General features: G+C 35.6%; 2 protein-coding genes across 5 annotated transcripts; one reads left to right on the top strand and one right to left on the bottom strand.

Annotated features, from left to right (window-relative positions):
• Positions 1-2,948: 2,948 nt before the first annotated feature.
• On the bottom strand, positions 2,949-6,403 carry LOC7454438 (1-acyl-sn-glycerol-3-phosphate acyltransferase). 4 transcript variants are annotated; one of them, XM_052445156.1, is made up of 6 exons: positions 6,339-6,403; positions 5,211-5,586; positions 4,308-4,457; positions 3,986-4,084; positions 3,819-3,911; positions 2,949-3,296 (listed from the first exon to the last, which is right to left on the bottom strand). In XM_052445156.1, the coding sequence occupies exons 2-6, from the start codon at positions 5,529-5,531 to the stop codon at positions 3,060-3,062; spliced, it is 900 nt and encodes a 299-aa protein (XP_052301116.1). In that variant the 5' UTR covers positions 5,532-5,586; positions 6,339-6,403; the 3' UTR covers positions 2,949-3,059. The 4 variants fall into 4 exon arrangements, with proteins under 4 accessions (XP_052301116.1, XP_024436717.1, XP_052301115.1 ...); XM_024580949.2 differs by lacking the exon at positions 6,339-6,403 and adding an exon at positions 5,990-6,251; XM_052445155.1 differs by lacking the exon at positions 6,339-6,403 and adding an exon at positions 5,820-5,983.
• A 10,659-nt stretch (positions 6,404-17,062) lies between these two features.
• LOC7454439 (uncharacterized) lies at positions 17,063-18,332 on the top strand. Its single transcript, XM_002316964.3, has one exon. It carries the CDS (start codon positions 17,077-17,079, stop codon positions 18,133-18,135), a length of 1,059 nt encoding a protein of 352 aa, XP_002317000.1. The 5' UTR covers positions 17,063-17,076; the 3' UTR covers positions 18,136-18,332.
• The last annotated feature ends 1,676 nt before the right edge of the window (positions 18,333-20,008 follow it).

Here is a 20,008-nt window from a genome sequence, read left to right on the forward strand (position 1 = left end):
GGCTTAGACTTGAGAAGTGGCAAGTATAAGCTTGGTGTATGGGCTTACATGTGTCAGGGACAAGCCTGCCCCTAGGCTCAAGCATGAGCCCACGAGCCAGACATGCACCTAGGCTCAAGCATGGCGCCAGGGCTTATGAACGTCAAGCCCGAAAACACTTTAAAGATCACCCTTTAAGGTTTGAGCTGTCATTAAAATAGGCTTTAAGCCAACCCAAAAACCATTTAAAAAATACTAATAAATTATGTGGTCTATCAGTAGCTTTCCAAGTCTTTGTAGTATTTTTATTTTAAAGACTTTAAAAGATATACCTGTTTTCTTTAACGAGGTTCTTAGTTTTTCCTAGTATGAGAAAATGATGGTATATCTCAAGACACATCGCAAGAGTATTCACACATGGATTATTGCACCACGATTAAAATAATGTATATTTTAAATGACCTAAAGAAACATTTTATAACAATATTGGCTTCAACTTTAGGGATCTGTAACAGATGGTGACATGTGTCGCCGATATGGCAGAGGATAAGGGAGGCATCCCACTATATAAGGATTTCCTTTCATTCCACTCTTGAAGTTCCACTCTCTAAAACTTCTCTCTAAGTCATTTTACTAAGTTGCCATGACATGTGTTTTTTATGGAGATTAATCATGTGAAGTATTTAACCTTTGCATAGAGCATGATAACTTAGCGTGAAATGAGGTACAAAGGGACTCAGGAGATGTTTCTCAAATGTCATGTTGTTCATTGACATACCATCTGTGCACCTTTCTATAATCCTCCTTAATTGGTGTTTAAACACCTTGTTTACCATTCACTGGTATGTGGCCCCGATATTTTTCAATCCAAAAAGGCATAGTTTATAACAAAACATCCCTCTTTTGGTTATGAAATATGTTTTTTTTTCTTATCATGTAGGTGCATAAAGATTTAATGGTACCCTAAGTTAGCATCCAAAGAGCTAAGGAATTCAAAACCAACCATGGAGTCTATAATTCTATCCATTTTGGAGAGGAGAGAACTATCATTTTGGCAAGCTTTGTTCAAGTTGGTGAAGTCCACACATATCCGCCATTTACAATTGTCTTTCTTCACCATTACCATATTTGCTAACCAATCAGGGTACATTACCTATCGAATGAATCTAGCAGCGAGGAGTTTATTCACATCATCAGTTATTGTCTTTTACCTTTCAACCTTAAAATTTATCTTCTTCTAACGGGTGGAGGAAAAGGCTAAGTTGACCTTTAATTGATGTGTGACCACCCTGAGGCTGGTCCTGGGCATATCTAAATGCCCAAAAATAAAGTTTATTTTTTAGATTTTGAAGAGCTCTGTCAAGGCTTGCTTTTTCTTTGGTTCTGAAATGAATTCCATCTATGTGGTTGTCTCTTTTTTCCATGAGAGACATATCCTTCAACTCTTCAGAAACCTCAATCATTACCTTCATTCATTCTTTTCCAAGACCTTGGTGATATACTACCAAGGCCTTATTGTCTTTCAGATATGAAGAGGCACATTTCCTAAAGGATTCTTGGTTTCCCCATACTATGGTCATGCTAATGGTCGTGTTGATTCGATGGAGAAAGGGCATTCTATAATGGCATTGTAAACTAAACTCATATCAATGACCATAAAGGTTTGCTGAAGAGTTAGGCACTTGGGATAAGTGCTGATGGTAATAAGGGTCTCTAAAGCATCCTTCATCAATATGCGTAAACCTATGATTCCAATGAGAGGAGTCTTCATAAGAGTTAATCTTAATGGATTTATCTCTATTTGTGCCATTATCTTATTGAAGAGGATGTTGACTGCTCTACCTTCATTCACTAACTCTCTATAAACACGATAATTATATAGGATAGTAAAGATGACTAGAGCATCATCATGGAGAAAAGTCATGCCTTTCATATCTTCAAGAGTAAATGTGATGGGATCATGTCATGCATTTGAAAGACGGGTAGTAGTAAGGACTTGCTTCTCATACTCTTTTTTTCACTTCCACTGTCACCCCCTGTAGAGGTGTCATCCAAGATAATATTGATCTCAAGCAATGCTTGGTTATGTTGGCTAGACTCTTCTTTACCTTGTTCGGTATAAAGATTCCTTTTTACAAACTATTGGATATAGCCTTTGACTATCATCCATTCAATTTTTTTCTTCAAGGTGAAGCACTTTTCTATATCATGCCCCCTGTCCTAGTGGAATATGTAGAATTTCTTGGGGGTGCAAGTGTTTGGAGTTACCTTCATAAACGGGGTATACTGGACAAACTATTTACCCCTGATAGCGGTAAAGACCATAGTGATGATGGTGTTGAGAGGAGTGAAAAACCTCTCAGGATATACCGAACACCCACGATCTGGTCCATTCTTGTTCTTTCTTGAGCTTGGGTTCCCACTAGAAGAATAACGCCGCTTGGACAATCCTTTTACTTGGCATTCTTTATAAAAACAAGGAGGTTCGTGTCGTAGCACACTTGCCTCTTCCACCCATATATGGTTCTCGATAACTCGCTTCATCTTAAACAAACTTTTGTCTAGCAATGCATAAGACTCTCTCTGCAAAGTATGCTCCTTTACCTCACTTATTAAGACCTTTGAGACCACTGACTCAAGCAACTTTTTCATCTTAAGCATTTTCTAACCTCTTCAAATATGCCTACGTGGACTTGCCTCCTCTTTGGATAACCTAAAAAAGCTTCGTGAAACTTCACTTGAAGGGTATACTTATACTGAAATGCACCACATTAATGTGAGACAAATATATTGTATATATATATATATATATTAATAAGATGAGAATGTGGTAGGTCATGAGAAATTCTTATATATTTAAGGTGTAAATAAAAAAATCATAAGGAACTAGGTGTTGGTCTAGGCTATAAAGTAAGGCTTAGGAGGTACTAGGAAATGCAATGGACCAGACGCGTTGTGGCCTAGACACGAGAAGTGAACTATGATTATTTTTAATAGCTATTAGCATGGGACTTTCCAAGACTATTAAATTACAAAAAAGAAATGCCTCAACCATGAAGTGTGACTGTTTCTGGTACCTTCTAATGAAGAGGCCTTTGCGCCTCTGGAAGGTTTTCAACATATATGTCATGGAGCAGTCTGACGTAGTCATTAACCTTGTCATCTGTCCAATCATCAGTTTTTATTGGCCGGAGATACTTGACTGTTATAGGCGCTGGCCGAACATGTAAGCCGCCTTTCCTCCATGCATGATGGGTGCCTGTAAAGACCATTGGAACTATTGGGAGGCGCGTTTGCAATGCTAAATGAACAAAACCCTGCAAGGGAACACCCAAAAACGGGGAGGGAGTCATAATTGGTTAATTATATAGTATGAATGCAAGTTTGGAAAAGAGCGATGTATAATATCTTCACAATGGACAACACACAGACGTTTTGGAAAACCACATCTGGGAAAGAAAGATCCGAAGTTACAATTCAGTTAACTAAAGGGATTCTTCTCTTTACTTCATAGCTCTATCTGCAAGAATTATGATTCGATACTTATATCTGTTACGTTGGTCTTCGTAATATAACTAAGAAGTACTTGACGAAAGCAGAGAGGAAATCAGATCTTGCTCATGGCATCATTTGCAGCTCACTAGGCATGCATGGAAGGTTGAAAATCTCTATCAAGCAAGGAAATTTATCACTGAAGCATTTCCTCAATGAACAATAAAAGTCTTACAACAGAATTGCAACATATATATAGACACGTTACACAAAAAAGATGTCAGGTGGGGAATAATTTCTCAGGTTCAGCATCATTCCAGAATGTTATGATGAAATTGTGGAAGCACCTTTTTAAAGGGTAGTAATCGTCCATTTTTTGATCTAGTCCCCTCAGGAAAAATGATGAGTGACAGGTTGTTTTTCACTACTGCATGAGCTACCTGAGCACAAGAATCACTGGTTAGATGTATAGACAAGAGATATCATCAATAATATGGAGAAGTGGATGGAGAACCTCCTTCATGGATTGAATAGCTGCAGTAGGATTGGAGCGATCTATTCGAAGATGGTTTGCCAATACATAAAGTTGTCCAAATAAAGGGTACCATATGATCTGCAAAAAACAAAAGTATCAGTTATGAGGTCAGATACACAGTCTAACAATGTCATCACTCATGAAACAGGGTGATTTTATTACAAGTAAGGAGGTAGCACCCAGAAGGGTGGTTTCTACACGTTAATAGAGCTTATCAATCTGGATGTGGTATCACTAGCAGGTTTATAAGATACAGATTAATTTATCAAGACGAATTGTCACCAGATAGCTGAATGCATACCTCTTTCTTTGCAATGCCAACAGTGCCCGTGGGAGTCAACCACATCATAAGGAAAATGTCTATAGGAGAAGCATGATTGCAGACATAAATGGCCCTCTCATTTGAAAATTCAGGGCCTTCAATCCTGATAGGATTCCCTAAGATCCACATCTGCAATGAAAATTGTGCACTTTTAGATGGCCTCATTTCTTCAATACAACCAACACTCATCTCACTCCAAAGCAGTCAAAGGTTCCATTTCCAGGATCAGCTAGCTCTGATAACAGCTTATCAGAAGCTCGTTAACATTTTCTTCTACTAGATTAAGTGCCATTTCATTTAATCTTCCACAATAGATTCTTCTAGCATTATAGATAAGTTCTACATTGCTGAAATTGTTTGTTAGCCGAAACCGAATAATCTAACGACAAGGTTGTAGTTCATGAAGCTTATTCTGTCTTGTTTTGTGAGCACCGCATATTACCTACCTGACTGAGCACCGTATATTTCTCAAAAATCTGCAGGAGATATGTCCCTATAATCAATACCAAGCCCCGGACCACTTTTGAGCAACAGAGAAAAGAGGTGCCTCTCCCTAGGATAACCCCAAAAAACTCATTTGTTATGTACCTTATATATAACATTTTGCATAAATTCAGTACGAGAGCAAAATTAAATATTCTGGATGAAAACTTGAAGATTGAATCTGGGACCTCAAAAAAATAAAATCATGAAACAGAGAAACAGAGAGAAATTCATGAAGTGCAAAGATTTCCCTTTGTTTTCTCCCTCGATTTTCTCAGGATTCAAACACAAACGCATTGAACAAATGCATTGAACACAACAAGACAGAATTAATATCAACTTCAAAATTAGAGCACAAGCAAGCATGAAAAACTAATATAATAAAACAATGGCACTTACCAGCATTCTACCAGTAACATGCCCATAAATATTTCCCTGCCTGATCCTCTCATAAGGCCATGGTAAGAGCAAGAGCAATATCAAGGACCAAATGAATGTTGTGACCATCATTGACAAAAAACAAACCACAATCCTTACACAAGATATCAATGCAGAAATCCACCCATCATCTTCAACATAAACATCACTCTTGGGACTTTTTACCACTTCTTCCCTCACCAAAATCTTTGGGGTTTGTTTCCCATTTGGAGTGGAATTTGTATCCAGGAAGCTCTCCAATCTCCTATTCCTCATGAAAGAACCACCTCCAGTATTGTCCATGACTCAATAATCAAACTCCTTGCAATGTTTCTATGTAGATGTCTCAGAAATTACCCTGTTCAAGACAAGGACAACAGATGGTTAGACAGCTTGATTCAACATAAACCGATGTATCTGGTCACTGAGAAAGTGCAGGGAAGTGAAGGGTAGAACTAAACTGGAAAAAAATCCTAAAGGGCTTTAGATTATTTCAGTTCTTTCCCTCAACTTTCCAGGCAAGCAAAAGGAGGTAAATTTATTCCCAGCCAAAACATCAAGAAACTCAGTAGAACAAAAGAAGAGACAAACAGCTAGTCAACACTCATGGAAACCGAGTCAACGAGAGAAGATGAGACCAGTAGAAACCAATCAGCAGAACAAATAACTTTCTGTTTGGTTTCCACGAAAATGAAAATAAACAACTAGCACCATCTTCTTTCTAATCCAAAAAGACAAAGAAACAAAGACAGTAAGGCAACCTTAGCTTGTCTTTCAGTGCTCAAGAAAGCAAAGAGACACGAAGAGGAGTCTTTAAAGTCCAGCCAAGTCTAAGCCTTCTTATATTCATGTAGCTAGTAGAATTTTATGTGGCACACAACAAAAACCAGAAGCCAAAAAGAAACAATTTTGACGAAGACCCACCAAACCGTACCTACCAAGAATGATATATCAAAGAAAATTATGGATACCAAATCAAAGAAAGTTCAAGAACATGGCTGTATATAGACAGAGCTATAAGAATATTTAATAAATGTAAAAAAACCAAGAAATGGAAATTAAAACAGGTAAGACGAACATAGTCTATAAAGATATATTGGTTTAAGGTACCTGTATGTTTTGAATTTGGGATGATAGTGCTTATGGGGGGAAGTCAAAGAATTTAATCTACCAAAACAATTTGGAGTTGGCCTTTATTATAATCATTTAATTCTTCTTCTTTTTATTTAATCATTTAATTTTTTTATTTTAGAATAATTTTTTAAATAAAATAATTATACTGATATTTTAAAATCATTGGATTATAATAAGATTAAAGATTTTTATGGCAATAATAGCAATACTTATGTGTATATATATATAATATGCAAACTTTTCCTAAAACAATTTCTCATGAATATTCAATGGATTAAAACGTCTATTTTATTAATCTTTATTGTAAATTAATCATTCTCTTCACTAGCTTTCATGACAACAGAAGCATGCAGACCACGAGTGAAAGGTTTTCACTGGTAATTTTATTTTTTTCTTAAAAAATAAGAGAATAAATCCTTAAATGTTTGGGGTCGTGCTTGGGTGGAAGTTGAGAGTTTGGAAATAAATGAAGGGGGAGATGTGACTCGTATTGCTTTAATGAACGAATGATCCATGTTTATTTGACTGTATGACATGTCATTTTTCACGTTTTCTTCTTCTTCTTCTTCTCCAGCCAAGAATTAAAATAAAAACAAAAATAAAATAATAACTTTTTATAATATTATTGAGTTTGAAAAATATATTTAGAGGTTCTTTATATTTTTTCTTTATACGATTCTCAAATAAAATAAATTAATGATGATAGATAGTTCGACATGATGATTTCTTCATGATGTGTTCATATAATTCACTAGAAAAAATAAGTCAAATATTGTTTCATGGAAGCAGAGTACGTACTATCTATTGAAAAATTAATAATTTGGTGGCAGTCCAACTACTTTCGAGAATTTTAAAATTTTATTTTTTTATTAAAAATTATTTTTATATTTATATTTTCATATTGTTTTTTTTATATATACCAATTTTAAAAATAATTTTTTAAAAATAAAAAATATTATTTTGATACATTTCTCATAAACAAAAACTATAAATTATCTATCCATTTATTTACCTTAGAAAAAATAGCTTATTTTCATAATAGAATTAATATAATTAATATTCAAAATAAAGTTCTGTTTAGGGTTCTAGCCTCGATCGGTATTTGTAAAATCCTAGTCTCTTTACCAAGAGATTTGCTTCCTCTGTGGTCTCAGGTTCGAGCCCTGTGGTTGCTCATATGATAGCCACTGGAGGCTTACATGGTCCTTAACTTCAGGGCCCGTGGGATTAGTCGAGGTGCGCGCAAGCTGACCCGGACATCCACGTTAAATTAAAAAAAAAATCCTAGTCTCTTTTCACTATACGTGACGTCCGTTACCCTACAATGCAGGAGTGAAGATCATTTGTGATGCCATGAGAGCTAAGAGGCATCATAAGGAACCACTACAAGATTTAACAGTTTTACCGACAGAATTTTTCCGTCGGTGTAAGACACATATTCCATCGGTAATTATATTACCGACGGAATCAAAGACGGAAATGATCCATCGGTGAATCGTTCGTCGGTAATGTTTTGTCCGTCGGTAAATCCGTTGGTAATATAATTACCGACGGATTTACTGACGGAACAGACGCGTCGGTAATAATTTTTTTATTACCAACGGAATTACCGAGAGATTTACTGACGGATTTACCGTCGGAATTACCGACGGAAATTCCGTCGGTAATTATTGAAAAACATTTTAAAAAAAATTCATTTTATAAAATTATAAAATAATTAAATTAACATAAATTAACACTGTATAATATATACTCAAAATGCTTGGAAAAAAGAATAAGAAAATCAATTCAAACAAATTTGCAACAAATAAATAAAATAAAAAAATAAATTCAACTAAAAAATTAATTCATATGAAAAAAATGAAGTTGCAATTGCTAAAAATTTAAAAATCCTATAAATAAATCTACTAAAAATTGATCTCATATGAAAAAAAAATCTCACAACAACATTTATACAATTATTAAGAACAAAAAAAATTAAAAATAAAATAAAAAACAAATATAGTGAAAAAAATCATGAAAAAAGAAGAAAAAAGAAAAATCTTACCTTAATGTAGTTGCAAGTGAAGCTAAGAAGAGAAAAAAAATTTCATTAAGCATATTAATTAAAAAAAAAACTAAGAGGATAAAAGAAGAAAGAAGAAGAAGACATACCCAAGCATGGAGGAAAAGAGAAGGAGATGAGGAGAGAAAATAAGAGAAAGAAATAGATAAGAAATGATGTTTTTTACATAAAGTGAAGAAGAAGAAGAAGACATACCTTAATGATGTTTTTTACATATAGTGAAGAAGAAGAAGAAGAAGAAGAAGAAGTAGAAGAATAAGAAACGGGTCTGTCTCTTGTGAAATAAGGGCATTCAAGTTTTTTATTGGGACGCTTTACCGACGGATTTACCGACGGATAATTAAATATTAATATTTTTTAATTATTCCGTCGGTAATTCCATCGGTAATATTTAATTTAAATTTTCAATTTCGTATAAATTTTTCAGAAACCGCCAAAAAATTACCGACGATTTTTCAATCCGTCGGTCATTCCGTCTGTAATATTTAAATGAAAATTTTAAATTAATTGAATTTTTTCAGAAAACCGCCAAATAACACCGACGACTTTTCAATCCATCGGTGATTTACTCTCTGGAAAATACCGATGGAATTTTGCCGTTGGTGATTCCCTTTGTAATTAACATGATGAACAGTGTTCACAATTTACCGACGGAACAAATTCCGTCGGTAAATCCGTTGGTAAAAATGACACGTCATCATTTTTTTTTGCTTTGTTTTAATTTTTTTTCCCACTGTAATTCCCTCGGTATATACCGAGGGAATATTTTCGTCGGTAAAATCCCTCGGAAATTTACCGACGAAAATATTCTCTCGGTATTTCCGTTTGTATTTATCAATTTTCTGGTAGTGAACCCAGTAGGTAGCATAAAGAACCTTATTGAAAAGAATTGGTTAGATCAACTATCAAGGGAAGATCATGTATATAAATACCACGATAAGAGAGATGTGCTTAGAAATCTATCTAATTAGAAAATTTTTAATTTTAAAGTTTGTACAAGATTATTGCCAACAAATTTTATACTAGCTAGAGATATATGTTAAAGTTTATTTATTTAATTCATTGTTTTATTTAATTATTTATTTTATGTTGATTTAGTCATAATGGACCTAGTCTTTAGGAATGTGTTTAGGTGGCTAAGAGAGTGGTGATTGTGTTGCTAGAATCATGGGTTAGTGGGGTAATGGTGATGTGGGTTAGTGGGTTCATTATGCACTATGTAATGCCTATTTATAGGCTCTTTATCATTAATTGAATTACCTAGTAGAGTATTATTTTTTATCATCAGTGGTATCAGAGCCTTACCCAACATCCCTAATATCCCTACCCGTGAGCAACCTGCGAAAAAAGCCAAAAAAAAAAAAAAAAAAAAAAAAAAACACCCAAAATCCCTTTCACTTCATTTTGTAAGCAGACGAGAGAGAGAGAGCCAAAATAATTCAACTTTGGTAGACGAGAGATCGAACCAAAATCCAAAATTCACAAACCCAATTCGAATTTCTGCAATCTCCATCGTGTGCAGCTGAGAGTAACGAGAGTATCAAAATTTCAGTCATTTTCTTCTCCAATTTCCATCGTGAGCAGCCGAGAGAAACCCACCCAAATTACAGAAATCAGTTCCTGCCGTTTTCATCGTGAGCAAAGAGAGAAACCCAGCTATTTGTTTTTCTCAAATCGTGACCAGACGAGAGAATCCAATTTTTCAACCATTTTCTTCATCCATTTTTCAGAAGCACAAGTACATCGATGGCAGAATCAACCTTTGTTCAAGCAGCCATTCCACGTTTTGATGGTCACTATGACCATTGGAGCATGCTAATGGAGAATTTCCTTCGGTCCAAGGAGTATTGGCCGATTGTTGAAGCTGGAATTGAAGAACCTGCAGTGACTGTCGTCTTGACCGAGACTCAAAAAACAGAGTTGGAAGGGAGAAGGCTGAAGGATTTGAAGGCGAAAAATTATCTGTTTCAAGCCATCGATCGTCCCATTTTGGAAACAATTCTTAGCAAAGAAACTTCCAAAGACATATGGGACTCCATGAAGCTGAAATATCAAGGATCGACAAGGGTGAAACGTGCACAACTTCAGGCCTTGCGACGGGATTTTGAGACTTTACAGATGCAAATTGGGGAACCAGTCACAAATTATTGTGCCAGGACGATGGAGATATGCAATAAAATGAGGTTTCACGGTGAGAAGATGGATGATAATGTGATTGTTGAAAAAATATTGCGTTCATTGTCACCCAAATTTGATTACGTAGCTTGTTCAATTGAAGAGTCACGGGATGTTGAAAAACTCTCCATTGATGAGATGCAAAGCTCCTTGCTTGTGCATGAGCAGAAAATGATTCGGGGCTCACATACTAATGAGCAGGCCCTGAAAGCTACAAATTATTCTCATTCCTCAAATTTCCGAGGAAGAGGCAGAGGGAGAGGTAGAGATGGGAACCGAGACAGGGGAGATGGTTATAGAAACCAGTTTAGGGCTGTTGATAATTTTGGCAGAGGCAGGGGGAATTTTAGGGGTGTTGAGGGGAACAGAGGCAATTATAGGGGTGTTGAGGGACAAAATAGAGGCAAAGGTGACAAGTCCAAAGTTGAATGCTTCAGATGTCACAAATTTGGGCATTACCGATCTGAGTGTTATGCCAGGATACACAATGACAAAGCTGAGATGTCACATTTTGCCGAGAGAAGGGAAGAAGAAACTCTGCTAATGGCTGTGGAGACAACCCAGAAGCTGAAGCAGGGGTCTCGGGAGCAGCAGCAGGGGTCTGAAATTTGGTTTGTGGATACGGGCTGCAGCAATCATATGTGTGGGTGTAAGTCTTCCTTTATTTATTTAAATGAAGATTTTAATTCGACAATAAGCTTTGGTGATAACTCTACTGTGAATGCTTTAGGAAAGGGTGATATTGAGATTAGGACCAAGAATGGTTTTGTAGAAACAATTTCTGATGTGCTTTATGTGCCCGATTTAAAAAGCAATTTATTGAGTGCTGGTCAATTGCAAGAGAAGGGGTATGAGATAAATATAAAGAATGGTATTTGTGAAATTTATGATCCTTTGAGAGGGTCAATTGCAGTAGTGAAAATGAGCTCAAATAGGCTGTTTCCTTTAGAAATTGTGATATCACAGCCCTGTTTTATTGCTGAAATTGAGAATCCAACATGGCTTTGGCATTTCCGTTATGGCCATTTGAATTTTAGTGGCCTAAAAACTCTTCAGCAGAAGAATATGGTAAAAGGTCTTCCTGAAATTGATATTCCTTCACAAATATGTGAAGATTGTGTTGTTAGCAAACAACATCGTTCTCCATTCCCGCAAGGCAAATCGTGGAGAGCAAAACATGCTCTTGAATTGGTGCACTCGGACATTTGTGGACCGATTAGTCCATCTTCAAATGGAGGTAAAAAGTATCTAATCACCTTCATTGACGATTTTACTCGGAAGACATGGGTTTATTTTTTACAGCACAAGGCGGAAGCTTTTTATGTGTTTCAAAGCTTTAAAGCTAAAGCTGAAAATGAGGCAGGGAAGCTCATTAAGACTCTCCGAACAGACCGTGGTGGTGAATTTTGTTCAACTGAATTTGATGTTTTTTGTGGAGAGCATGGCATTCGCAAGGAATTAACAGCTAGTTATACACCACAGCAGAATGGTGTATCCGAAAGAAAAAACAGAACAATTCTCAACATGGTGAGGAGCTTGCTAGCTAGAGGAAAAATCCCAAAGGAATTTTGGCCGGAAGCAGTAAATTGGAGTATTCATGTGCTGAATAGAAGCCCTACTTTTTCAGTCCAGAACATGACACCTGAAGAAGCATGGAGTGGGAGGAAACCCAATGTTGAGTATTTCAGAATTTTTGGGTGCATAGCCTATGCACATGTCTCGGATGAGAAGAGAAAGAAGCTAGATGATAAGGGTGAAAAGTGTGTGTTTCTCGGCATGAGTGAGTGCTCCAAGGCCTATAAATTGTACAATCCTCTTACAAAAAGGATTGTGACCAGCCGTGATGTTGTGTTTGATGAAGTGCAAACTTGGGATTGGGATAGGCAGCAGCCTATGCATGCTGATTTTGAAATAGATGCAGATTTGGGGCCAGCAGCAGCAGCCATTTTGCAGCAGCCTTGCTCAGAAACAGCTGCTGAAATTCACTCAACAACAGGAGCAGCTGCTGGAAATTTCCCACCCACGGCAGTAGCTCCTGTTGCAGCAGCTCCACCTTGTCCTCGTATCCGTAAAAGGCCTACTTGGATGGAAGATTATGAGGTAAATGGAATTGAAGATCCAATTACCTATTTTGCTTTGTTTGCAGATTGTGATCCCATGACCTTTGAAAGTGCTGTCAAAGAAGAAAAATGGAGGCAAGCAATGGATGATGAGATCGATGCTATTGAAAGAAATGATACTTGGGAGTTGATTGATCTTCCACCAGGACAAAAATCCATTGGCGTAAAATGGGTTTTCAAAACCAAATTAAAGGCAAATGGTGAAGTTGATAAGTATAAGGCAAGATTGGTAGTCAAGGGGTATAAGCAAGAGTATGGAATTGATTATACGGAGGTCTTTGCTCCTGTTGCAAGACATGATACAATTCGGTTGATAATTGCATTGGCTGCACAGAATTCATGGCCTATTTTCCAGCTTGATGTCAAATCGGCATTCTTGCATGGAAACTTGGAGGAGCAGGTATTTGTTGATCAACCTCTTGGTCATATTAAGATCGGATATGAGCATAAAGTATATCGTTTGAAAAAGGCTCTTTATGGTTTAAAACAAGCTCCACGAGCTTGGTATAGTCGTATTGAGTCTTATTTCTTAAGAGAAGGATTTCATAAGTGTCCATATGAGCATTCATTATTTGTTAAAATTGGAGATGGGGGGACATTACTTATTGTTTGCTTATATGTTGATGATCTTCTATTTACTGGAAATGATACTGATATGTTTAAAGATTTCAAGAGTTCTATGATGGTTGAATTTGAAATGTCCGATCTTGGGTTGATGCATTACTTTCTTGGCATAGAGGTGATGCAAACTGTAAATGGCATTTTTATTGGTCAGAAGAAATATGTGCATGATATTCTGGAAAGATTTCAGATGAAGGATTGCAATCCTGTTAGCACTCCAACTGAATTTGGTTTAAAGCTCAACAAAGATCATGGAGGGAAGAAAGTGGACAGCACACTTTACAAGCAAATTGTTGGCAGTTTAATGTATTTAACTGCAACAAGACCTGACATTATGTATTCTGTAAGCCTAATCAGCAGGTATATGGAAAATCCCACGGAAATGCACTTGCTTACAGCCAAGAGAATCCTCCGTTACTTGCAAGGAACTAAGGATTTTGGGTTGTTCTACAAGAAAGGAGAAAAGATGGAGCTGGTTGGGTTTACTGACAGCGATTATGCAGGTGATCAAGATGACAGGAGAAGCACCTCGGGATTTATTTTTATGTTTGGCACAGGTGCAGTTTCGTGGTCTTCAAAAAAGCAACAAATTGTTACTTTATCCACCACCGAAGCTGAATTTATTGCTGCCACAGCTTGTGCTTGTCAAGCTATTTGGATAAGAAGAATCCTTGAAGAATTACAGGTTCAGCAAATTGGAGCTACAACGGTATTTTGTGATAACAACTCAGCTATCAAACTCTCCAAAAATCCGGTGTTACATGGGAGAAGCAAACACATTGATGTGAGATACTACTTCTTGCGAGATCTCAGTAATGATGGCATGATCAACCTAGTTTATTGCAGAAGTGAAGATCAAGTTGCAGATATACAAACCAAACCTCTTAAACTTGCTGCATTTATGAAATTACGCGGTCTACTTGGAATGTGTTCGCGATCAGCAGTAATTAAAAATACTGAAGAAGGATAATTTCTCTTAAACTGTTATCTGCAGATTTCAGTTTAAGGGAGGGTGTTAAAGTTTATTTATTTAATTCATTGTTTTATTTAATTATTTATTTTATGTTGATTTAGTCATAATGGACCTAGTCTTTAGGAATGTGTTTAGGTGGCTAAGAGAGTGGTGATTGTGTTGCTAGAATCATGGGTTAGTGGGGTAATGGTGATGTGGGTTAGTGGGTTCATTATGCACTATGTAATGCCTATTTATAGGCTCTTTATCATTAATTGAATTACCTAGTAGAGTATTATTTTTTATCATCAATATAAACAATTAAAATTGTTATTACTTTTTATTTTTTTTATTTAACATTTTTTTTCAAATAGTAAAGAGACAAAATGTAGATGGTAGAGCTAGGTTTGAAATACATTCTCTTAAGATGAATGGATTATGTTTGAAGATCGACTATAATCAAGGAATATATTTGTTTTGCTAAAATATAAGTGAAAACCAAAGACTATTGTTATCATTAATTTATGAGATATTTGAGAAAATATGAAGGAAATAATTAGAAACAAAAATCTCTTATTTTTAAATTTCGAAGTTAACACATCGCAATAAATATATATAAATTGGTTGAAGGAATTGAAAAATAACTTCAATATTTTAGATATTAAATTTGAAAAGTATCCTTCTATCTTAGATGCTAACAAGGACACAGAGAATACATAAATTTCTGAAAAGTTATATGGAGGCATTATAAAATATTATCTTGGGATTCTTTCTATATAGAGGAGGAAGACTTATTGATAAAATAGGGTTAGAAGAGATTGAAGATTTTGAATAGTTAAATGGAGATGTATCACCACCATCAGATTATATAAATAATCTGGTAAATATATTTATAGACCAACAAGACAAGTTTAAATCTAAAAGAAAATCTGATCATGTCATACTAATATAATGGCAAAAAAAAATATTTATAACTTTTAATATGACTATTTAATCGAGTTAAAGGTTTTTTAAGTGATTCTAGAATCATAGTTTTATAAGAAACATGGCTACTGTAAGTAGTCAAGTTTTGAAAGACCTCCAAATTAGACCTCGAAAATGTTGTTTGAGATAGATTTAGAACCCGTTTGGCTAGGGTGGCGTCCACGTTTCCTGCGGCCAAATTTTGCAAGCTGTTTGGTTAATTAACAAACACTGATTACTGTACATGGGTCCCATGAAATACTGCATTTGAAACGCAAGGAAAAAGGAAGCAGCTCTGCGCGTTACAAGCAAGGAACCGTGCTTCACTGTTCAGTGAACAGTGGATGCATGACTCCCCTATTCCCTGAATAGTGAATGCATGCCTCCACTGTTAACTGGACACTTTTTTTTTTAAATCAGTGCAGTTAATTGATTTCACTTGCACTGAACGTGAACAACATTTTTTTTTTTAAAAAAAAAAAATTAGTTTAAGGTGAATTAAATTTACTTGTACTATAATCTCAATTTTATTCCTGATAATATTTTACCTAATTTTGTAGTTCTTGTCGGATGAATTTTGTACGTAAAGGAATTGTAAATAGTTTAATGGAACAATAATTTTTTTTTATATATAAAATATGATTTATTTCGTAATAGCAATAGTTAAATCCACAATATTAAAATTAAAAACCATTAATATTAATATATATTTTTAAAAATTATTTTATAACCTCAATTTCAAAAGCACTATTAAGTATTAACCAAACACATTAAACTACTTTTTCTTCAACCTCAATTTCAACCACAGTTTTAACCAAACACCTATTTTTTCAAACCAACCTTAACTAAAAGTATTTTTTATAAAATAATTTTTTTCAAACCACAACCATAACAGCTACCGTAATACCAAACACACTCTTAGTTATCTTTCCTTATCTTTTTTTTTTTAGATTTTGATTTTTCATTCCTTGTAAAGGTTTTTTTTTAATCTATTTTAAGGGATGTAAAGCTCGCAAAGAGGAGAAGAGATCAAGGTTATTTTTATGTTCAAATTAGTTCTATAAAATATTGTTTAGAATTTTTCTTAATTTTTCTGGTTATTTTTGGATTTGTTTTAGCTAGGTTTCAAGATTTTTATTGATAATTAAAGTCACTTTTCTCTTCATTCTTATGCATTTTGAGTGTGCTGTAATGCTGATATTAAGTTAATCCAGTTACAAGTGGAAGAAAAGAAAGAATAAAACTAATGCCCGTTCAAGGAAATATTTTTGTTTTAGTCCTTATGTGGGGAGCTCCAGAATTGTGTTCCCTTCCTTGGGAGACTTCTTCTCGGCTCTCAGCTTCTTCTCCTCTGGCATTTTTTTTTTTGTTGCGTCTGCTAGAGTTGTTTTCTCAGTTGGCTTCTTATCTGCCTTAATTAGCACGGTGCCACCATGAAAAAACTGAAGCTTTTTTATGGTAGTAGGGATGCATACTCACCACAAAGATATCATCATTAATTTGTAAAATTAAATTCGAGGGAGAAACCTTTTTTTACTAAGCCAAATTCGAATTAATTCGAATTTGTATCCTGATTATTCTCGGAAAGCTATGAACTAAGACAGCTAGCTGTCTTAACCTATCCGGTTTGTAAAAGGATTTGTTACCTGCCTGGCTTCTCTCTCTCTCTCTATAAATATAGCCATCCAGATATCTCACGAAGCCATCTACTTTCTCAAGTGTCTTGGTTTTGTCTCTAAATCTCTCCTTGCAGTCTTGATTTTTTAGTTTCTTGCCATATTTTTCTCTTTCCGTATTTGTTGAAGAAGAGATAGAAAGATGTTGCTCACGCGTGGCATTAACCATCATCCATATTTTGATGATGTTGATGAATATTATCTAGGGCTTAGTAAGGAAACAGAATATGAAAAAGAAGCGTCAAATCCTCTGGAGAAGGAATTCGGGGGTCCATCCAAGCTGGTTACCGGTGCCGAAAGATATCAGCTTTTGAAGACCCTGACCAGTAGGGTTTTCGTACCCAAGAAAATAAGAGGAAGTGGAAGACTAGGGTTTACATCCATGAAAACCCAATGTCCTGATCAAAAAGCCGAGAGCACTACTATCAGCATTGATGAATTTGTAAACCCACTCGGAACTATTCTTGTACCAAAGAAAAGAAGGGCAAGTAGACCCAAGCTTGTCAGGAAAAACAATCACTGCATCAGATTCGATCAAGAAGATCAATATCTTCTTTTGAGAACGGAGATCAAAAGTAGCCAGGAGAAAAAGACAGCAGGCAGAAAACGAGTCTTGAAAAGCCAAGGGATCGATGTCGTAGATGATCTTCGAAAGAGATCATCAAAGAAGATGAAGAAGATGGGAAAGAGGGTGGATTTCAAGAAGCTGGGTTTGTATCCACCACCCGATTTCTCTTCTCAAATAAAATCCGCGATAAGTTATCAAGAAGGCCGTGACAGTGAAATCAAGTTAAGGATAATGAAACAAATCTTCAAGACTGACATGGACAAGCACCAGGAACGCTTCTCAATGCCTTTGAATCAGATTAAGGACGGCCATGAGTTTCTGAATAAAATGGAGATGGAGGAGGTGTGCCAAAGCGAGAGTAAGAGCACAGAAGTGAAGCTAGTGGAACTGGGTCTTGAAGGTGGTAACGTTCATCAAAGCACAATGAGGCTGAGGAGGTGGCAGATGAATAACACCGTTTCCTATGTGTTAACCTCCAATTGGAATGATGTTTTGGATAGGAATGCGGGAGCGCTAAAGGTGGATGATATTGTCCAAGTCTATTCTTTCAGGCGTGATCAGAAGCTATGCCTTGTGCTCGTCAAGGTTATGGATGCAGATGATCAAAGCCGGCAATGGCCGAGGGAACAGTGAGGAAGGTGCATACTGGAAGTGCAAGTCAAGCCATTGTGGACTCTGCTCACCATCAGTCGTCATAGAGTAGATCACAAGGACATTAATTCTATGTTGAAGCAGATTAAGTAATTAGGTTCTTGTCTCTTTTAACTAGCATGTATTAATAATTTCCACTCTATATATATTAAATAAGAAATTAAGCAATTATTCTATTAGGATCGCGTAGGCTTCATATTCATACCGAAAGAAACGATATTTTCCTATGCTTTCCATGCAATCACTTGTTTGTATCCCTGAGATGAGAGCAGATTCTTGTGCAACTGCGATGAGCAAATTAACACCAGGAAGTTAATAATTTCCATTATTTATATATTAAATAAGAATTTATACAATTGTTCTGTCACAACTTATTGCCTGCCTATGTTTAGTTTCTGAATTTCTTGTTTAATTCTAATAACACGCAGTAAAATTATGAAGCATATGCTCAGCAGCAAAATTACCGGTAATTAACACCAATATTATTAATTTGCTACAGCGGGCGGGCTTTCACAAATCTTGATAATATAAATTGAGATTAACTAGATTTTTTTTCCGAAAACTCGAGAAAAATAAATTAAAAGATTGAGAAATATATATTAGGAAAAAAACCCCATCAATTTTAAAATTCCAAAGACTCGTAAATCAAAGACTCCTTGAATGAAAGAAGAATTTAAACTTTAATGTGAAATGTATTTCTGGGAAGAAGATGATGATGATAGAGATTCATATAACTAACTTTAATGTAACTCCAAAATTTTCCTACTATTCGAAAAATAAGAAATTTCCGACTTCACCACTCGTTGAAGTCTTTTCCATAACATTAATTTTCATAAACCTTTTCTATTCTTACAATTATCGATTTCTGGGTTCTTGATTCCTTTTTAATGAAGGAAAGAAGAATTTTAATTGTTAGCATATAAATTAGCATGTCCACTGAGACATTGATATAGATATGGAGCAAAATCCAAACCCTAGAGATACAAGTCAGCCCTCTAACTAAAAATATCAATTGCCATGGATATTGTCGAGGATCAAACCTTTCAAATATGCTAGACGTCAAAATCAATTTTGGATGAAAACGTTGGGGAATCCAAACCCTTTAGATTTCCATCATTGCCACCAATCAACCTTTTTGAGTGTTTAGATTTAACTCCATACAAATGCCGACAGAGACTTTTATGGTTATTTTGATCCTAAATTTCTACAAAAGCACTCTCATATATACCTGCACTAATCACACTTGACCATCAACTCAGTTGCATTAATTCCTTAGTCTCTCATCAATCAGGGATTGCCAAACCCTAGCTATCTAGAATTAATAATGGATATATAGCAACAACAGATTAGGAAAAATAATAATTCATGTCTATAAGCTCACGTCTTTGGCCCTTCGCAGCTTCACCGAGTCTACCTCCAATAAGCCCTCGTTTTCTTCACTTTCTCCACCTGTTTCTTCGCAGTTAATGCGTGTTCGGAGTTCTATTCTTCGATGCTGACTGGATTCTCCACCTTTCATTGCCTCTTGGAGCTAGCTAGTACAGGGCGTGTAAAGTAGGGATCATCGTCAACAGTCTTCGAAAGGTATATAAACTTTTATCTTTGAATGGTCGGATTTTGATGCAACAGATTTTGGAGAAGCTGATGGCTTTGGATTATATATCCTGATAGGACAGATTAACAAAAAGGATGCATAAAACAATTGTTGGAATCTGATTTGGGATGCTTTTGCGCACATTTTATTGTTTTCGCCATAACTTTTGATCAGTGAAATGACACAAATATGACGTGATGCGGGCAGAGGTTATAAGAATAACAACAGCATACAGTACACAGGAATTTTAATTGCCAAAAA

This window comes from Populus trichocarpa, chromosome 11 (genome assembly GCF_000002775.5).
Source record: "Populus trichocarpa isolate Nisqually-1 chromosome 11, P.trichocarpa_v4.1, whole genome shotgun sequence".
Lineage (NCBI taxonomy): Eukaryota > Viridiplantae > Streptophyta > Magnoliopsida > Malpighiales > Salicaceae > Populus > Populus trichocarpa.